The sequence below is a fragment of the Balaenoptera musculus genome, chromosome 12 (genome assembly GCF_009873245.2).
Source record: "Balaenoptera musculus isolate JJ_BM4_2016_0621 chromosome 12, mBalMus1.pri.v3, whole genome shotgun sequence".
NCBI classification, from domain to species: domain Eukaryota; kingdom Metazoa; phylum Chordata; class Mammalia; order Artiodactyla; family Balaenopteridae; genus Balaenoptera; species Balaenoptera musculus.
Window position 1 is genome coordinate 45,104,752 of NC_045796.1, and position 20,637 is coordinate 45,125,388.

The window sequence follows — 20,637 nt, forward strand, 5'->3', positions numbered from 1 at the left end:
AGCGGAAAAGTGGGGTGGTGCGAGGGGCGGAGCGCGGCTTCGGCGGAGGACAACGGACGCTCTCCTCCTGCAGGTCTGACTTCTACCAAAATGAGCGGCCTGGATGAGGGCGACAACCTCCCTGTCGCTAAAACCTGCGGTCTCGCTACTCCCGACCATGCCCCGGGACATCCGGACCTAAAGCAGTGTCAGGGCGAGGAAACCGGGGCCACCCTGGTGATGGCGGACACAGGTGAGGGCGGCTTGGAGACCGCCGCAGAGGGAGGCGCACTCCGGGACCCCGCGGGCTGTGGCCTTGCGCTCCGCATTCGGGTTGCTGGGAGTCGCGGCCGCGTAGCGACCAAAGCGGGCCAGAAAGAGGCTCCTGCTTCCACCGAGGGCCTGGAAGCAGCCTCTGCCTCCACCTCGGTGGCAGCCGACAATAGCCAGGAAAATGGCTGTCAGCGTAGAGAGCTGCGCAGCCCTGCTGTCGAGAAGGCTCTAGAAGCCTGTGGCGCAGGGAGGTTGGGGTCTCAGATGATGCCTGGGGCGAAAGCCAAGGAAATGACGACAAAAAAGTGCGCTGTTTCAGCAGCAGCGGAAAAGGAGGGAGTAGCGGAGGCGGTGGTGGAGGAGAAGAAGGTGATGCAGAAGGAGAAAAAGGTGGTAGGAGGAGCGAAGGAGGAGGCCCGGGCCAGGGCCCCTAAGATCAATAACTGCATGGATTCGCTGGAAGCCATCGATCAGGAGCTGTCAAATGTAAATGCCCAGGCTGACAGGGCCTTCCTTCAGCTGGAGCGCAAGTTTGGCCGTATGCGAAGGCTCCATATGCAGCGCAGAAGTTTCATCATCCAAAATATCCCAGGTTTCTGGGTCACTGCCTTTCGCAACCATCCCCAGCTGTCACCTATGATCAGTGGCCAAGATGAAGACATGATGAGGTACATGATCAATTTGGAAGTGGAGGAGCTTAAACACCCCAGAGCAGGCTGCAAATTCAAGTTCATCTTTCAGAGCAACCCCTACTTCCGAAATGAGGGGCTTGTCAAGGAATATGAGCGCAGATCCTCTGGCCGGGTGGTGTCTCTTTCCACGCCAATCCGCTGGCACCGGGGCCAAGACCCCCAGTCCCATATCCACAGGAACCGGGAAGGCAACACTATTCCCAGTTTCTTCAACTGGTTCTCAGACCACAGCCTCCTAGAATTCGACAGGATTGCAGAGATTATCAAAGCAGAACTGTGGCCCAATCCCCTCCAGTACTACCTGATGGGTGATGGGCCCCGCAGAGGATTTCGAGACCCAGCAAGGCAGCCAGTGGAGAGCTCCAGGACCTTCAGGTTCCAGTCCGGCTAACTCCTGCGCTGTGAGAAGCACCTTCACAAGTTTCCTTACCACCTCCTCTTGGACCTGTGCTTAGCCAACAGCATGCAGTCTTCCATTTACTTTCTCTTCACACTGGATTATTTTGTCCTTTTGTCCTTCTAAATCCTCAAAAATCAGTGGCAAGATAATCGCTTATATGCCTATGCTCTTCTTCCTCTGAGCCTTCCTGCTGTTCTGCATCGTGTTACATGTTCCAAGTGCACGGCCTTCCACTACTTCTGTGCCAAGCACATGATACTGTAGATATGCACTCCCTTCTTTTGCATGCCCTTGGCCCTGTCTGATGATAGCCTTCTCCCAGTTTTTAAAGTGGCTGTCTACCACAAAGAAGCTTGATATACCTTTGCAAATACTTAGCTGGGCTTCATACTTTATGCTGGCTGTCCTCCTGATACCCATGTACTCTGTGGCAAGATCTTTGAGTTTCACTGCTGCAAGATGAAGCTTATGTAGATGATGCCAGTCATCAACCCAAACTGAACATTCCACGCTACCAGTAACTGGTTTCCAGCTGTCTTCCTGGGTCCATGCCATCCACGCTGCTGGTTATCTGGCAGAATAAGCAGCTGGCTGGTGGGTGGCTACCAGGCATGAATGAGGTAACAGATGACAGGTGATCTATGTTACCATGTTGGTCTTCTTATGCCTTTGGGCACCCTGCATTGTGATCACATACTGGTGAGTATGAAGGCCTGTGATTATGGCCCACCCGAACCTGCACTCAGCCTTCTGGATGAGCTTTGCACAGGCACCATTGCCTTCCTCTTCAGGAACTATCTGTAGACTTAAGCTCCTGGGTAGCACACAGGAACTATCCCCTTCCCTGCCCCCCAAATAGCTACCCATAAACCCAAATGGCTGTCAGGCAGGTTGGGCAGTCATAATATCACAGCGTCCAAAGCAAAGCTGGTGGGGGGGTCCCTTCCAGCAGTTAGCCTTTTTGAGCCCTAGCTGACAAACCACCCTTAATCTAGGCAACTTTATTAGGCATCCCCTTCTCAACCCCTCCCACACCCATTCTGAACATGACAAAGTTGCCAGGGCGGGGGCACCGATGAAGAGGTCTTTCTGGTCTGTGGCGCCTGTTATGCATCTGTCTCTGTCTCCATCTCCCTCCCCGCCCCCGGCTTCTTTCTCAGAAGCAGTTACAGCTCAGAAGCGGAAAACAAAACTGGCAAAACAGGCTTTTTGTTTAATTTGCTCTCCCTTTGATTGTGTCCAGAAGGAGAAAGGTACTGTGCATCAGACTCCAGGTCTCTTATTGCTGTCTTCTGCCCTCATGTCTCCACCTCACTTCCTTTAGCAAAGTCTAAACATTTCAAAGGAAAACCTGTAGGTTAATTGCCTACTTAACGGGCATTGTTTTTTTGGGCCAACTTTGACAACCCCATCCTCTTCCTTATCCATTTACCAAAACCTTCTGTGTGTTTTCTTGAGCTTTAGTGTGAGAAGCTGAGAGGAGAGACAGAAGGGCCTCACAGTAACGGCTTCAAGACAGACCCAGAGCAGGCTGTGATCCGAGGCAATCAAAACTTAGTTTCACTCCACCTTTCTAAGCATGGAAATTCTTTTTTGGGCCTTGGACCACTTAGAAATAACCCCAAGGCAGCATTTTGAGGGTCACTCGTGTCCTCTGTACTGTTCTTTGACTGCCCTGATGTCCCACAGCCTCCATCCTACTGCCTGGCCTTCTTGGCTCTCAGTCCTCAGCTTCTGCATTTCCTTCCCTGCTTCTGACCTAACAAATGAGGGAGCGGGCTGCAGTCTGCACTGTGGGAGCTGCCAAGCCTCCCTCCTAGGGGGTGAGGGGGTGTGTGAAAGTCTGCTCCACGGGGCTTGGGATATCTGGACACAGAGCAGTGGGAAAGGTGTCCTAGGCTGTAGAAACTGAAAGCCCAGAAAACAAATGAGCTTGCTGTGGATTGGGCTTGAGAAGGTAAACAGAAAAGACTGGAACCCTGGAGGGTCAGGGGTAGGAGGGGAGGCGCCTGAGGTTTTTCCCAGGAGAGGTGGGAGAATGAAAGTGGTTGATGTTTAAAGAGGATGGTGGGAGGAGTTACGTTTTCCTTCAGTTTTTCCTAACTCCTCGAATTCACCAGTAGTTTTTTGTACACACAAATGCAAGTCTAAATGTTTTGTATTATTTTAGAATATGTGAACGATTAATGGTGTATGCTCCTTATTTCACTGTGTTTGAGTAAAGTCCTGTTAATTCCTTTCTCCATTTATGCTTTCTGGCAAAATTGACATTTACAGGCATGCTTTTTGCTTGTAATTGAGAATGTGTGCAAAAATATCAGGCTTGTTTCCTGTGCAGTATGAAGACTTCTGTGAATATTCACTAATATATCAGCTTGTTCTGTTCTCTCTTCCTCTACAGCTCTATTCTTAGAAATATAATTTGAATGTGATCTTTGAAATTGTGCTGTCTTGTGGAAGTATTCTCAAACAGAAAAACATAACTGTCGTCTTGATATTTCTTGGCCTAGCAGTAAATATTATACTTGACATCCTATGTTCCTAACCAGTGTAAGTACTTGTAGAATTGCTCTGTCATACTAAACAAAGATAGTACTTTTAGTCTTCTCCTATGTGCTCGAAGGAAAAATAAATCTGTTACTCTGCTGTATTTCTTGTTTTCACCAAAAAATAAAAATAAATAAGGCTTGTCTGTTTTGTCTAGGCTAATAAGTGGTTGGAAAATCATTAAAGTTATCAAGTCGTCACAGTAAGTATCATCCTGAACCTTAAAAAAAAAGGCAATAGTGCACCTTCCAAGATTTTTTGCGTGAAAAATGGTAAATAAGAAGCCCAAATGCATACTCACAAACATATTTCCTATACAGTCAGTGTAGGTTTTGGTAATTGAAACACCATATATTGATTTTTGTCACTCACTTAAAATACTGTTTTCAGTGGAAAACTGTTCTCTATGCCCCATAATAGTTTACTTATATATTTATGTTAACTGTGTCCCACCTTGGGCTCATTCTTTTTTAATGAGCTTAAGATAGACTTTTGGAAGAATTAATCATTGGATATTCTTTAAGTACTACTTAAATTCTTTTCCTACAGCAGTGTGGTGCTCTAAAAAGAAAAACAAAAAAGTTATGACAAATATAAAGTCTAGAAACAGATGATATCAGACATCACAATGTCAATTACCAGTAATGTTTTGCTTTTCAGCAGCTATTACATGAAGGTTTGGGAGATACATACTTCTGCAGTCTCTGTAGCAGAGAGAACAATGAATGCTGCAAGGTCTCCACAAATGAATCACTGAATATTTTTAGCCATCTAAACAAAGATTTGACATAAATGGCCCCAAATTACTGATTTGAATTAGAGATTGTTAATTAAACATAGAGTTAAAACAGACATGCTGACTCTTGGTGCAATATTTATTTGCAAGCCCTATTTGCTGAAGTATAATTTTTCTAGGCCTGGAGAACTTTAAGTATTAGAGAGCTAAGTTTTCCTTTGCATGTTTTATACCCATCTTAGTCCTAAATTCCCTATACAATGTTCATTTTACCTTTTCAGTTCAGTGATGAATTTCTGCCTTGTCGACCATCTGTTTCAAGCATATCTCTTTATCCTCTTCTGGATATAATCAGAAAATCATTTTTGTTGGTTTATTATCAGCTTTAGTCTAACCAATAGTACCCATTTTTCTAGTAGGCTGGTGCTACTCTTTTGTTACAGATTAACATGGTTTCTGTTCTGTTTAGTCTAATAAAATTAGACTCAGTCAGCATTCTCTAGGATTCACTTACCACCCGATCGGTTACCTCGGATAGCCCTGCTCCATTTCTTTGCATTGCCTTTTTGTTTTTCTTCCTCAATTCTACACCCAAATTATTCTTAAATCAGACCTCCAAACCAGTTAAAGAGTTTCTCTCATCCTTTTCACCAAAGAAGTATTACCATTTTGGTCTGCTTGGGCCATTATTGCCCTATGAGTAATAGTGACATACTTCATAATTTCCCTGTATTAACAGAAGACCCTTGGGCATCCTTTTCTATTTTTCTGGGTATTCAGCTCAGGCCAGACACCCACAAAGTCTTCTCTGACCTTCCTCACCAGGCCCCCTGCTCCTCCACATCACTCCTCCTGCTGCTTTTGCTTCTGCTTTACCTCCAGTTGACTCACGTTTCCTTAAATCAGTTTTCATCATTAAAAACAAACCCCCCAATAATGACCAATATTCCTAATCATTGAGTTCCCAGTCTCATAGAGTCACAATTTAAGCCTTCGATACCCAATTTTGTGTCAGATACGCATTCCCTGGCTTGACAGTCTGAAGAGATCTGAGGTGACAGTAGGTACTTCCATGTTTGTTCTTATGTTACCTTCATAATCCTGACAGTTTTACTGTCCCCTTTTAAACAGTTGAGAAAACAGGCTCAGAAAGTTGAACTAAATTGCCTAAGATGCAAATGACAAATTGTTGTGCTTTCAAGCTAGGGTACCTTCCACTGTATCACAGCCATCTGTACTAAATTTGGCAAAAAACAAAACAAAAACCCTATTTATATGCGTATTCAATTGAAGGTTATTCTTAACCCATTCATGGTGGTCTTTGAAGGGTTTTTTTTTTAATCACTTATTTTAATTAATACAGAATTCCATAGTTAAAGATTAAAATACTCCTGAACTTACATATGTAATCATGATGTCTGCTGCATAAATGAATGAAATCAGCAGTTTGCTCCCTTCATTGAAGGGAGTAAATGTACCAAAAGGACTTTTATTTTTTAAAAAAATTTTAAAAAATTGTGTATTTTATTGTACTTAATTTCTGCTGTACAGCAAAGTGATTCAGTTATGCATGTACATTCTTTTTAAAAATTCTTTTCCATTATAGTTTATCACAGGATATTGAATATAGTTCCCTGTGCTATACAGTAGGACCTTATTGTTAATCCATCCTATATATAATAGTTTACATCTGCTAACCCCAACTCCCACTCTATCCCTCCAACACACCTCCACCCCTTGCCAACCGCAGGTCTGTTCTCTATGTCTGTGAGTCTGTTTCTGTTTTGTAGATAAGTTCATTTGTGTCATATTTTAGATTCCACATATAAGTGATATCATATGGTAGTTGTCTCTCTTTCTGATTTACTTCACTTAGTATGATAATCTCTAGTTGCATCCATGTTGCCACAAATGGCATTATTTCATTGTTTCTTATGGCTGAGTAGTATTCCATTGTATATGTATACACCCAATCTCCTTTATCCATTCATCTGTCAATGGACATTTAGGTTATTTCCATGTCTTGGCTATTGTAAATAGTGTTGCTGTGAACATAGGGGTGTATGTATGTTTTTGAATTATAGTTTTGTCCAGATATGTGTCCAGGAGTGGGATTGCTGAATCGTATGGTAATTCTATTTTTAGTTTTTTTGAGGAACCTCCGTACTGTTTTCCATAGTAGGTGCACCAACTTACATGCCCACCAACAGTGTAGGAAGGTTCCCTTTTCTCCACACTCTCCAGCGTTTGTTGTTTGTAAACTTTTTAATGATGGCCATTCTGACCGCTGTGAGATGATACCTCATTGTAGTTTTGCTTTGCATTTCTCTAGTAATTACTGCCATTGAGAGGTTTTTCACGTGCCTGTTGGCCATCTGCATGTCTTCTTTGGTGAAACGTCTATTTAGTTCTGCTGCCCATTTTTTGATTGGGCTTTTCGTTGTTGAGTTGTGTGAGCTGTTCGTATTGGGTTGGCCAAAAAGTTTGCTTGGGTTTTTCTGTAAGATGTTATGAACTTTTTGGCCAACCCAATATATTTTGGAAATTAAGTCCTTGTCAGTCTCACCGTTTGCACATATTTTCTCCCATTTCGTAGGTTGTGTTTTGTTTTGATTGTAGTTTCCTTTGCTGTGCAAAAGCTTGTAAGTTTGATTCTGTCCCTTTATTTTTGCCTTTATTTCTATTGCCTTGCGAGAATGACCAAGAAACATTGGTATGATTTACGTCAGAGAATGTTTTGCCTATGTTCTCTTTTAGGAGTTTTGTGGTGTCATGTCTTATGTTTAAGTATTTAAGTTATTTTGAGTTAATTTTGTGTATGGTGTGAGGGTGTGTTCTAACTTCATTGATTTACATGTAGCTGTCCAACTTTCCTAACACCCCTTGCTGAAGAGACTATCTTTTTCCCATTGTATATTCTCACCTCCTTTATCGAAGATTAATTGACCTTAGGTGTGTGGGTTTATTTCTGGGCTATTTTGTTCTGTTGATCCATATGGCTGTTTATGTGCCAATACCATGCTGTTTTGATTACTGTAGCTTTGTAGTACTGTCTGAAGTCTGGGAGGGTTATGCCTCCTGCTTTGTTCTTTTTCCTTGTTTTGGCAACTCTGGGTCTTTTATGGTTCCATAAAAATTTTAGGATTACTCTAGTTCTGGGAAAAGTGCCATGGGTAACTTGGTAGGAATCACATTAAATCTGTAGATTGCTTTGGGTAGTATGACCCTTTTAACAATATTAATTCTTCTAATCCAAGATCATGGGATATCTTTCCATTTTGAATCATCTTCAATTTCCTTTATTAATATTTTATAGTTCTCAGCATATAAGTCTTTCACTCCCTTGGTCAGGTTTATTCCTAGGTATTTTTTTGTTTTGATGCGATTTTAAAGGGGACTTTGTTTACAATCCCTTTCTGATATTTCATTCTTAGTGTCAAGAAATGCAACCAATTTCTGTATGTTAATCTTGTATCCTGCTACCTTGCTGAATTAGTTTATCAGCTCCTGTAGTTTTTGTGTGGAGTCTTTAGGGTTTCCTATGTATAGTACTATGTCATCTGCATGTAATGACAATTTTACCTTTTCCCTACCAATGTGAATACCTTTTATTTTTCTTCTCTGACTGCTGTTGCTAGGACTTGCAATACTATGTTGAATAGAAGTGGTGAGAGTGGGCATCCTTGTCTTGTTCCAGATTTTAGCGGGAAGGCTTTCAGCTTTTCACCATTGAGTATTATATTGGCTGTGGGTTTGTCATAAATAGCTTTTATTACGTTGAGATATTTTCCCTCTATACCCACTTTGGTAAGAGTTTTTATCATGAGTGGATGTTGAATTTTATCAAAAGCTTTTTCTGCATCTATTGAGATGATCATGTAGTTTTTGTCTTTTCTTTTGTTGATGTGGTGTATCACATTGATTGATTTGCGTATGTTGAACCATCCTTGTGACCCTGGGATGAATCCAACTTGGTCGTGGTGTAGGATCCTTTTTCTGTGTTGTTGGATTTGGTATGCTAATATTTTGTTGAGAATTTTTGCATCTATATTCTTCAAAGATATTGGCCTGTAATTTTCTTTTTCAGTAAGGTCTTTGTCTTATTTTGGTATCAGGGCGATGGTGGCTTCATAGGCCTGTATGCGAATATTAAAGTCCTCTGTCCGTTAACACAATTTTCCTGCTTTCTTATTTCATGTAACTTTATTAAAGAATATACAGCTTTTCTTCTCTAATATCCTCTTTTAAATTTTAAATATACCATTTTTGATGATTATTTTTACTCTTCATATACAATTAGAAACACTTTTTAGAAACAAATAAAAAATTTTTAAAGTCTAATTACAGTCCAACAGAAAAACATTCATTAGAAGCACTGACTGACTCTGCTAGAAAAGTGGGAGGAAGCTCGGATATAAACTCTTAACCATCTTTTTGACAAGGTGGAAAAAACTAAGGTCAGATTAGGTGGTAACTTGTTCAGATTTCTTTGGTAGCTACTGGTAAAAGTAGGACTAGAACTTCTGACTTAAGTGAATTTTTTTCACTCTTCAGTGGCCAAAAAAATGCAATTAACTTCTTACCCTGGAGTTCGCATTTTTCATATTAACAAGAGCAGTTTATAAGCATTTAAAGATGTATTATTCTTTGCCATTGAAAAAATAAACATGCATAGGGAAAAACAGCTTTATTTTTAAAAGAAATCAAATGTCTACTGAAAGTATACATGAAACAGCATCTTTCACTTAAGCCCTAAGCTTGATTATGTATGTTCTTTATTATATTCCAATAAGATTTTGGAATTCAATTTCAAAGACAATCACATTTATTAGTAGATATTGAAGAAAGCTACTGACTTTGAGGAAAAAAATCAGTAACTGTTTACCTACCCTGAGATACTCATCCCCACAATATATTTGGGATTATTTGAGCACTTAAAAATTTAACAAAATATTTATCTTTTCATTGCATCCATCAATACGTTAAATTCTCTGCTACAATCCAAGTAAAATGATGGTGACCAGTGTTTTCTGGTATGTCCATGATGGACAGGGTAAAATTACAGCATAAAGAGTAGCCAAGAATTTATATTGTAAACATTATTTGGGTTCAAACATCTTGCAACAAACAGCTACTAATATGACTATACATTAGCACACTGAACACAATAATCCTGGATTATAGTATAACTATAAAACCTCTTAAAGCAATTTTTCTCAACCTCTCTTTTCATTATCACCCCCCCCCCCGCCCTAGGAGAAAAATATTTAATTAATTAACTTTAAATTACATTTCTCCCTAATGAGAGAAATTAATACTAAGGAATAAGATTTTATTAAGTAGGGTTGAGATATGGAGGACCATAATCCACTGCATTATACTAAGATTTTTTTCACCTCAAGAACCAATTTTTGCCCCACTGAGAATACATGCCTTAGAGTGAAGTAAACAGCCTTTAACATTATTAGGGAGGAAAAAAACCCTAATGGGTAACATTGGAGGCTAAAACAGTTGGCTTCTCTATCATCCCTGTCCCATTATGGCTGTGTGGTCTCAGAAGACATCATGTCTGCTTCCTTGCTTTGGTAACCACAAAAATAGCATAGTTAAAATAATTTAATCTTACTAGACTTGGTGTTCTGAACTGTAAGTTGAAACAACAGGTGTAGATCAGTTATTCTCAATTCTGGCTGCATTTTCCTGGGACATGTTAAAGACATCAATGCTCATCTGTATCCCCAGACCAATTAAGCCAATGTCTGGAGGTTATGGTCTAGTCAGTGGTTCTTAAACTTTAGTGTGAATCACACTATAATTAGGCACAGATTGCTGGGTCCCATTCCCAGAGTTTCTGATTCTGTATGTCTGGGATGGGGCCTGTAAATTTGCATTTCTATCAAGTTTGCAGGTGCTGCTATGCTAGTGGTTTGGGGAACACACTTTGAGAACCACTGGTCTAGGCAAATGTGTAAATATGCATGTGTATGTATATATGTATTTGTGTATATATATATCCCCAGGTGATTCTAATCTCAGAACTACTAGTATAGAAAGTATTAATAAGATTCTTTTCAGTTCTAAGATACTGAGATTTTAACATAATGAGAGTTGTTGGGTATCAAGATGATCTCTATAGAAAGGAGACCTATGGAAAAGCATACCCATTTCTTGGTCACTTCATTAAGAATTTGTTTCTATAAAGCATTTTACAGTAGTTTTTGAAAATTAACATTTTTACAGTACATTTGCTGCATATATGGTTCTTCACTTCATTTTTCAGTAAACATGGTTTATTTGGTTGTCAGTTTCCCATCATTTGATAAGACCAATGGAGGGTTTGGATAATAGCCTGCCGTTTTTGAATTGTTTGAAGAGAAACTTGTAAATTTGTAGTCCAGGGGTAATTCTGGGGGAAAAAAAAAAAAAGATTCTGCAGATTTCAAAAGAACTTTCATAAATATAAACAAATCAAAATTTGATAGTCATTGATAATAAAACATTTTGTTTCATAATTTTAATATTTCTTTTGTCACCTGGATAGGTTGCATTATGTAACTGGTAAATGAGAACTAATAATCTTCATAGCCCTTAGTAATAGTTACTAAGAATAATCTTTGAATGCTTAGCTAAGTAAGAATTCTAATATGCACAATATGGCAACTTTTTCCATATGATAAGCATCACACACACATGCACGCACACACACACACAGCCACAAGAGGGGGGAGAGAACATAAAATTCATACTTTATTGATGGTGGGACATTGTGACATCTTCAATATAAGTATCTCAAAAGCTAGCCTTCAGATATTTTCTTCCCAAGCTTCTTCAAAGAACCATTACCAGAAATATTACAAGTGAAACGTTATATGTCATGTAATGATAGTCATTCCACATGCAGATACTGCATAGTCATCCTTATTTCACAAATATCACAAGTAAAACATTATTTAGTAGTACTCAGTATTTTGAAAATGATACTAACATAAAAATTATACTTTATATTAAATGCCAGTGAGAATTATTAAGACCCAAATAGTTAATCCTTATGAGGAGAAAACTAGTGCTAAAGATTGGGCAGAAGGAACACTGCCTTTCTGAGGCCAGAGAAAGCTAAGATTACTATAAACAGAAAAACATTCGTATTAGTGAATTTCACTGGTCTTGACTGCTTCAAATTAGCTGGAGCATATTTTGAGCCATTAAAAAGGCTCATTAAAAGGCATTGGAAAGTACATTGATAAAACTGAATTTCTAAAATAGTGCATCTGAGGTCCTGAATTTCTTATAAGCAACAAAAATGATACAGGCTGCGAGCTGACCCAGCCACCTCTCTCTCTGTCTTTCCTATACACTTCCTAAAGTAAATGTTTTAAAAGCTATTACAAGGTTAAAATGATTACATTATCAAAATGCTTATAAACCAACCATCATGGTAATGTATATTGCAAACTTTCATAACATCTATAAAAATACCTTCTAAGCATTTAAATGTCAATGAGAGAACCACATCTAACAGAATATTGACGAATAAAGAAACATCACATGAATACAAAAAAGGTTTTAAGAGACAAAGGGGGAATATCAGGTTTGTTTTTCATTTCCTATCTCATTTAAAACAAAAATTTTATTCTCTCTCCCAGGTAGCAGAAAAAGTCTACTAAGGTTAAGAAATCTGGGTATGGAATAGCCAAACTGAGATCAGATGACTATTGTGTTAGAACAAGTACGTCCAGATTGGGGATTCAACAAGAGGGAGACATTTGCATGTCTTAGAAAAGTCATTGTTGGGTGCTTTTTGGAAGAAAAGAGAATGGTAGACAACCAAATTCTTGTTTACCACAATGATGTTCTATTAAACTGTGTACTAAATACACCATAATATCAACCACATTATCTAATAATTAAATGAAGTGAACCAAAATGAACAAATATTCTTAAACAGTAAGTTCAATGTACAACAACACAGACAGAAACAGAACTCTTGGGACTTTTTTTAAAGATACTGGCAGGATAACATTTATATAAAGATCCTATCTTCAGCATGTCTAAAGCCGTGACCACCACACCATTTTTCTTTCAGCCATTTTTCTCACTTGGAGGTCAATTACACAGTACCATCCAAATTTACTGAATATGTTACTGAAATACTAAATTTCAAATTCTGTGTGAGATATAATTTCCTTATGAGAATGTGATCATAAGCAATGAGTGCTAAGTTAAAGAGAGACTAACAGTTTGCTTTTTGAGGCAATGTCTTGGACATCGAAATCGACAATCAAATATAACTTACCAACTCTCTAATTCTCCTTCCCCTCACCCTAAATCGACTTCTTTAGCTTTGTTTGACTACTGGTGAGTCTAAGTATTTTCTCCTAAGAAAAGTTAGAAGACAAAGCCTCTGCCAAATTCTTTTCCAGGGTGCTGAGGAAGAAAGCTTTTGGAAAATGAAAATGGGAGCCACACTGATGCTATTACTGCTTCCTTAAGGAGAAGTGATTACCCCAGAAGACAGACGGGGGATTATTTTCCCATTTTTTGAGAAATATTTAAATCCTGGAATAATGGAGAGTCACTTTTCCTTGACTCTCTTACTATTTCACAACCATATCCCACTGAACAGTTTCTATCCAGGTACTTTAGAATAATTCAGTGACTTCCATTATCACACAACCCTACTCTCTCACTATAAATTTGAGTCACTTTGAAGGAAAGAAAGAGTGAAATATAAAAAATTGAAAATAATAGTTTAGTCCTGGGCCAGTCCCTCCCTTCAAGTTACAGGGTCCATTTCTTTAATAGGAAAATTGTATGTGAAAGGAAGAAATATATTCTTTAATTTTATGTGTGTAAGCATGGAACAAAATGAAAAAAAAAATCAGTCTTTTGAAACTGGTGAGAATGAGATATTATTTCAGTGAGTAAGATATATTGACATATTGGATTTGTGTATTGGCATAGAGGATGGACCTTTTGGAAGGTCACACATATCTCAGGGTCATCATCATCATCCTACCAATAAATATCAGATAAATATCTTACTTTACTTTCTCTCATATCCACCCTGTGGTATACCCAGTTTAAGGAAGAAGAATCTGAGGTTCAAAAAAAAAGTAGACTTCCACTTCTGAATTGGAGCTGAGACAACTAGAAAAGCTGGATAAAATAAAAACATCAGAGTGAAGTTATTGGAGAGTTGAAGAGGCAACTAAGACCAGAGGACACACACTTCCTGGGAAGGAACAAGCGGCAGTGAAGTGAGCCAACATTCTGCCACAGCTTTTCCCTTTAGGCACCAGAATTCTGGCTGGGGGTGGGGCAGGGGCAGTTACTAGCAGCAGAAAAACCAGAAGAGATTTTGGCAGTCTTGAAGGGCTACAGAGACAAAAAGTGAGGGGCTGGAACCTGCTATAAACAAAGGGGTGGAGAACTGGATTCTAGACTCAAGCCCTTTGCCAAACTCTGCAAGGGAACTTCAGGAAACTAAGAAGCAAGCAGAAGCATACCCCTCTGTAAAGCAGAGTAGATTTTTCAGCAGTTTCTTGGTATTGAGAAAACAGGGAGGGATTAAATTCTGACCTGAGAGAAGAGAGGGTGAATACCTCGGACTTTCAGTGATACTATTTCTGAAACCAGAATTTATTATTAGGAAGTGATTCTCTTTCATGTTAAGGGATTTTTTTTCCTTCACATTAATAGAGCTGACTCTAACTTTCTTTTGGTTACCATTAACATGGTATTGTCTCTTTCTATCTTTTGATATTCAAACTTTCTGCATCCCTTTCTCCCCATTTTTCTCTCCATTTTTGTTTTTTTGGGGGGGTTTAAAATTATTTTACATAATTAGTTCGGTATATGTATCATTACAATGCTTTTGGTAGTTATCTTAGAGATTACGAGATGCATTTTTGACTTAATATCTAACATACTCTCATCCTTTGCCATATAATAAAGGATGTTAGAACACTTTTAACTCCAGCTGTCCCATTTTGTGATTTATATGCCATTGGTGTCATATGTTTAAAATTCTTTATTTAAACCCCATAGGATTTAAAAAAATTGTTTCTAACTGTAAAATTCATTTTAATTTATTCACACATCCTTTTGTTGCTGTATATTCACTTCTTCTTTCACCTCCGGTCTTCCAACAGGGATCATTCTCACTTTTGCATGAAGAACAAGACCCTTTAGTATTTTCTATATAGTGCAGATCTTCTGGAGATATATTTTCTCCATTTTTGTCTGTCTAAAAATATTTTTCCTTTTATTCTTTAATGATATCTTTACTTGGTATAGAATTCCATCAAGACTGACAAGCATTTTCTTTCAGCAATTTAAAGATATTCTGTCCTTTGGCTTCTTTTGTTTCTGGGAAGAGTCAGATGTCAGATGTCTAACACTCTTATGAAGTACTCCTTTGAAATCAATCTGTCTTTATTCTCTGACTGCTTTTAATATTTCTTAATTATCTGGTCTTTAGCAGTTAACTTTGGGATTTCCTTTTACATATTGTGTTTCAGTTCTTTGGGCTACTTAAACCTTTGGCTTATTTTCTTTCATCATTTTTGGAAAGCTTGTAGCTACTGCTTTTGGCTTATTCTCTCATCTCCTAAGATTCTAATTATAGGAATCTTATTCCTTCTCATTGTATCTCCTGTGTCTCTTAGTCCCTCTTCTGTATCTTCCATGCTTTTTTCTCTTCAGGCTTCATTGTGGCTATTTTCTTTTGGCCTATTTTCCAGTGTACTAATTCACTTTTCCTGTGTCTAATCTTCTGTTAAATCCATCAAGTTCTTAATTTTTACTTTTTAATATTTCAACTTTAGAATTTCCACTTTTTATTAGTTTTTATATAGCTACCAAATTTCTCATTCCTTTTCTGTACTTGAACTTGGTTATTTCTATTAGTGTTGTCTCATACCCTTGTGTACCTGGTTATTTTTCATTATGTGCTGAACCTTGTATTAATTGTTTTTGGAAATAATTTGAGTCCTAGAATGATGTTATCTTCCTCAAAAGAGAACAGTCATTAATTCTTACCAGGTGCCTTGGGGCACTACCAATCTAGAATCTTCTCAATCCAATTTTAGGGATTCAGCTGATATAAAGCTGAGCTTCAGTTCCTGTGAATGCCTACTTCTAATTCATCCTTCAGAGTCTCAAGAGATTGAGAGAGTCCACCAGGCCCACCCCTCCTTTGGCAGGCCATACCTTCCACTTTCTACCCCTGTAGGTTCATGAAACTACGAAAAGGCCACTCACTTCTTTGAGTGCCTTCTCCTGAGTTAGCAAACGGGGGGAAAAGCAGCCCGCAAAGTCAGATTCACCTTACTTGGCCTCCTTAGCATCCTGTCCTGGTAACTCTTCCCTAGCCTTCTCCTATGACTCCAGGCAGACTTAAAAAAAAAAAAAGTACAGCATTTGTAGTTGGCTCCAGCAGACAGGCAGGTCTTAATTACCTAAACTGCCATATCTAGGTGTTACCCAAGAAAAATCTATAAATGCCATGGGAAAATTTTCTTCTTTTAAAGAAAAGAATTCTAGGGCTTCCCTGGTGGCGCAGTGGTTAAGAATCCGCCTGCCAATGCAGGAGACACAGGTTCGAGCCCTGGTCCGGGAAGATCCCACATGCCGCGGAGCAACTAAGCCTGTGCGCCACAACTACTGAGCCTGCGCTCTAGAGCCCGCAAGCCACAACTACTGAGCCCGCGTGCCGCAACTACTGAGCTCGTGCGCCCAGAGCCCGTGCTCCACAACAGGAGAAGCCACTGCAATGAGAAGCCCGTGCATCGCAACGAAGAGTAGCCCCCAATCGCCACAACTAGAGAAAAGAACGTGCGCAGCAACAAAGACCCAACACAGCCAAAAGAAATAAAATAAATTTATAAAAAATAAATAAATTAAAAAAAAGAAAGAAAAGAATTCTAGTACTTCGGGTCATTACTGTCCAGCAACAGGTAAAGCTTTATAAGTATTATCCCCCTTACCTGCTATTGCTTCAATACTTGGAATTGCAATAGTGCTGTAAGCACTGATTCTCTTACAAGACCATGTATAAACCAAGGAATCTTCTGTATTTTCCAGTCCGGAAACTGAATCAATAAAAAAAGAGCCCCATTTTTTAGATAATCTATTTAGAGGCTTTGCCTTCGGTCCCTGAAACAAGAAATAGAATAACAAAACTGTGATTAATTAGTGTTCAACCTCATTATACGTTTTTTCCACCAATAAGTAAATCAAAATAGAACAACTCTGTAGGAATTTCAGTTGTTTAACTTTAACCAGACTATATACTATATAAAAAGTAAAACAAAGCTTTGTAGTCCTTTAATGTATTCTCCTCTGGCTTTGTTTGGGAACCCCTTTCTCATCCTTTGGGATCTCGCTTGGATGCCCAGGATATTTTCCTTGATTTCCCACAGTTGGGTTGGATTAGGTCTCCTCCATTTTCTCACACTCTGAGTTTAGCCCTAATATGGTACTTCTCATACTATCTTGCAATTATCATACTATTTACTTTTCGCCCTGGACAGATTATGAACTACAGAAGGTTAGGAACTATCTCATGTATTAGTGTATCCTTAAGGCTTAGTGCCTAGCACACAGCAGGCACAGAAAAGTTGTAGACTAAATAAGACTCATTCAAAAAATACTTCACAGTGTTTTATGGGTGTAGTATAAAACTAAGAATTGAAAAAAATCCTATCACGTCCATAGAATTTGGATTATAAAATCTGTCATCCTTTTCTGATGAAAACTTCATTTTGGAGCAGCAAAGAGTCCCAGATACGCCTTTAGATTCATGATTCTTTGCGCTGGAACTCACTTTGTGAAGCAAGATGAAAATATGTGTTTTTCAGATGATGGTGTTTAGAAATCACTTAGCAAGAATCTATCTGGATTTCACCAAAAACATTTAAGAGCAGTATGGAATATAAATATCTATGCTTTGTGTACATTTAAGGTGTATTTAGATATAATTTCTCAAGGTGTAAAGAGAAGTTTATAGTGTCACTTTTCTTTATTTAGTTCATTGTCTTTTCTAAAATAATGAGTGTGAGAAGAAATGACTCACATCACACAGGCTATATGTAGATAATGGTTCTGCCAACACTGAGTGGTAATCTGGGCTGCACATTATTCCTTTGAAAAGAGGAAAACAGACCTGTTCACCCTTTCTGGTTCAATGTACTATGGATGCTGTTATTGTCTAAATGTTTGTGTCCTTCCAAAATTCATATGTTGAAATCCTAACCCCCAAGATGATGGAATTATGAGGTAAGGCCTTGAAGAGGTGCTTAGGTCATGAGGGTGGAGCCCTCATGAAGCCCTCATGATTAGTGTCCTTATAAAAGAGATCCCAGAAAGCTAGCTTCTCCCTTCTGCCATGTGAGTGTACAGGGAGAAGATGGTGGTCTATGAGGAAGTGGGCCCTCACCAGACACTGAATCAGCTGGCACCATGATCTTGGACTTCCCAGTCTCTAGAACTCTGAGAAATACATGTTTGTTGTTTATAAGCCAGCCAGTCTATGGTATTTTGTTACAGCAGCCAAAATGGACAGATGCTAATCTTTGTTTATTCTGATGCTGAAGTTTTAATGACTCATTTTCTCAAATATAAAATATATATATCACTAATCAAAAGAATCATGCCATTTCTTGAATATATCAACAAGGAGCACTCCCATTTTCATTGAGCCTTTATATCTTATAGATTTCATCCCTTAATGGTAAGTGTTCTCACCAAGTTTCTATCTTCTCTTCTTCTCTTTCTCTCATCTCTCTCCCTTAGACATCTCTCAATTTTCCTCGCTTATCCTAACCTATCTCCCAAACCAGTTTGATCTCATCCTCCAGCTATTTCAAAGAAATGGGATTCAACATTAAACCAATCACATCTCTCTCCTCACAAAACCAGGTCTTTCTCGTGACTTCCATATTTATATGAATAAAACCCATCAATTCCAGTCGGCTGTGCTTGAAAACCATCGATGTTTTGCGTCTCAGCTCCTACCACCAGCACCCAGCAGCTTATCAGTTGTGCCTCCAGAACATCCGCCACGTACTCTCTCCATCTCTGTCTCACTAGCGCCCACTGTTCACGTTTGTATCACCTCTAGTCTGGGCTGCTGGGACAGCCCGCCACAGCATCCCTTCCCACGTGCTGAGCCCATCCTTCACACAGCTGCTAAATGAAAGCTTCGCCCCTGTTGCCTGCACATCCAAAAGCTGCTAGTGATGCCTTTGGCTGACAAACCTACACATCTGCTATTTTACGGTCAAGACTGTGTACTGTAGCCTGTACATTACAATCTCTGTACACTTATTCGTGTTACTTCCTGAACGAAGAATGTTATTTCCATCAGTTGAAAATGTACCTGTCCTTCAATGTTTACCTCACATTCTACATTTTTTATAAAATTTTCCCTAATTCTCCTCAATGAAGTATCCATCCTGTCTTGTTTGTAATTCTTTTATAATTCGTACCCTCTGGAGGCAGTTATGCTTTATTTGTATACTCAAGCTCCCTGACCCCTTTTATCCACAGACTAACATGTTCTGTAAAAAGGATCTGTGTATGATTCAATTATAAGTCCCTGATATTCATAGTAGGGAGGCTTGCACAAATTAAAAACTTAGTATATGTTGAACAAGACAATGGTGTCAGACTGGTCATTTAATAATGAGTGGCCTTGGGGCTTCCCTGGTGGCGCAGTGGTTGAGAGTCTGCCTGCCAATGCAGGGGACACGGGTTCGAGCCCTGGTCCGGGAAGATCCCACATGCCGCGGAGCAACTGGGCCCGTGAGCCACAATTGCTGAGCCTGCGCGTCTGGAGCCTGTGCTCCGCAACAAGAGAGGCCGCGATAGTGAGAGGCCCGCGCATCGCGATGAAGAGTGGCCCCCGCTTGCCGCAACTAGAGAAAGCCCTCTCACAGAAACGAAGACCCAACACAGCCATAAATAAATAAAATAAATAATAATGAGTGGCCTTATTAAGATATCTCTGCTAATCCAATAAGCTCTTACTTATGTCTGATAGTTGCGATGAAAGTTTTGAGTATTGTTCTGAAATATGTGTATGTGTGTGTACACCCAACAGACAGCTACCAAATCCTGTCTCTTCAGTCACAGTGGGTGGATTAATTAAGGACATATATGTTCAATGGAGCAGGGCTGGGGTGGGGAGGTGGAGTCTGATGATAAAGGAACATTATTTCAATTCTATCTTGGGAAATAAAATCTTCAAGCTGTTGACTCACTGTTTCCTGTCAAAGAGCCAATTATTAACTCTTTGTTCATGATGTGTTTATAACTAATTAACAAGAAAAGGGGTCTGTGGGAGAAGGATGGAGCTACTGTCTATGTAGTGCTAAAGGAAACATTCCCACTGATTCTTCACTTCCTCATTACTGTCTGTGCATTCTCAAATCATTTTGAAGAAACCAAATCTCCTTATTTCTCTTTAGGGGAAACCTCCTCCCAAATCCCTCGGGTTAGAATGCCCACCTCCTGGAAGGTTATTTTAAAGCTCTTTTTAACTCAGTCCACAGAACTTCCAATGTCACACTGAAGACCAAATGCTACTCAGTGGAAACCTTGTAGAAACCTGACCCTTTTATTCTAACATTCAGTTGCATCTACTTATAGCTATCTTTTTTTTTTTTTTTTTAAATAAATAGACTTTATTTCTTAGAACAGTTTTAGGTTTCCAGATAAATAGAGCATCTCCTTCCCCCCTGAGCCCCGGGGCACCCACTGGTCTTTTCCAGAATGTCATATAGTTGTATACAGTACGCAGCCTTTTTGGAACTGGCTTCTTTCACTTAGTAATATGCACTTAAGGTTACTCCATGTTTTTCCATGGCTTGATAGTTTCTTTTTATTGTTATTTTTTGATTGGATATTTGTTTTTTGACTTGTGTTTTCCCTTCTTTTTAGATTGTTCCACTGGAATGAATTTAGGAAAAGGCATTTTATTTTCTGACCTTTCTTCTTTTCTGCTTATT

The 20,637-nt window shown here is 39.1% G+C and overlaps 2 protein-coding genes across 5 annotated transcripts in view; one reads left to right on the forward strand and one right to left on the reverse strand.

Moving 5' to 3' along the window:
* Positions 1–22: 22 nt before the first annotated feature.
* On the forward strand, positions 23–19,283 carry TSPYL4 (TSPY like 4). Of its 3 annotated transcripts, none has more exons than XR_005022239.1 (2): positions 24–2,043; positions 18,548–19,283. XR_005022239.1 is itself a non-coding variant. In XM_036872225.1 (1 exon), exon 1 carries the CDS (start codon positions 91–93, stop codon positions 1,333–1,335), a length of 1,245 nt encoding a protein of 414 aa, XP_036728120.1. In that variant the 5' UTR covers positions 23–90; the 3' UTR covers positions 1,336–4,036. The 3 variants fall into 3 exon arrangements, 1 of the variants encoding a protein (XP_036728120.1); XR_005022240.1 differs by lacking the exon at positions 18,548–19,283 and adding an exon at positions 18,422–18,541; XM_036872225.1 differs by lacking the exon at positions 18,548–19,283 and having other exon boundaries at positions 23–4,036.
* Positions 9,303–20,637, reverse strand: part of NT5DC1 (5'-nucleotidase domain containing 1) — a 125,632-nt gene continuing 114,297 nt past the window's right edge. For both annotated transcript variants that reach the window (XM_036872221.1, XM_036872220.1), the window contains exons 11-12: positions 16,615–16,783; positions 9,303–11,033 (exon numbers count right to left, since the gene is read on the reverse strand). In XM_036872221.1, coding sequence (XP_036728116.1) covers positions 10,918–11,033; positions 16,615–16,783 — 285 coding nt within the window. In that variant the 3' untranslated portion in view covers positions 9,303–10,917. The remainder of the gene's footprint in view (positions 11,034–16,614; positions 16,784–20,637) is intronic.

What these genes read in the sequence shown, in the direction of transcription:
- TSPYL4 (XM_036872225.1), top strand. Translation starts at nt 91, where the DNA reads ATGAGCGGCCTGGATGAGGGCGACAACCTCCCTGTCGCTAAAACCTGC.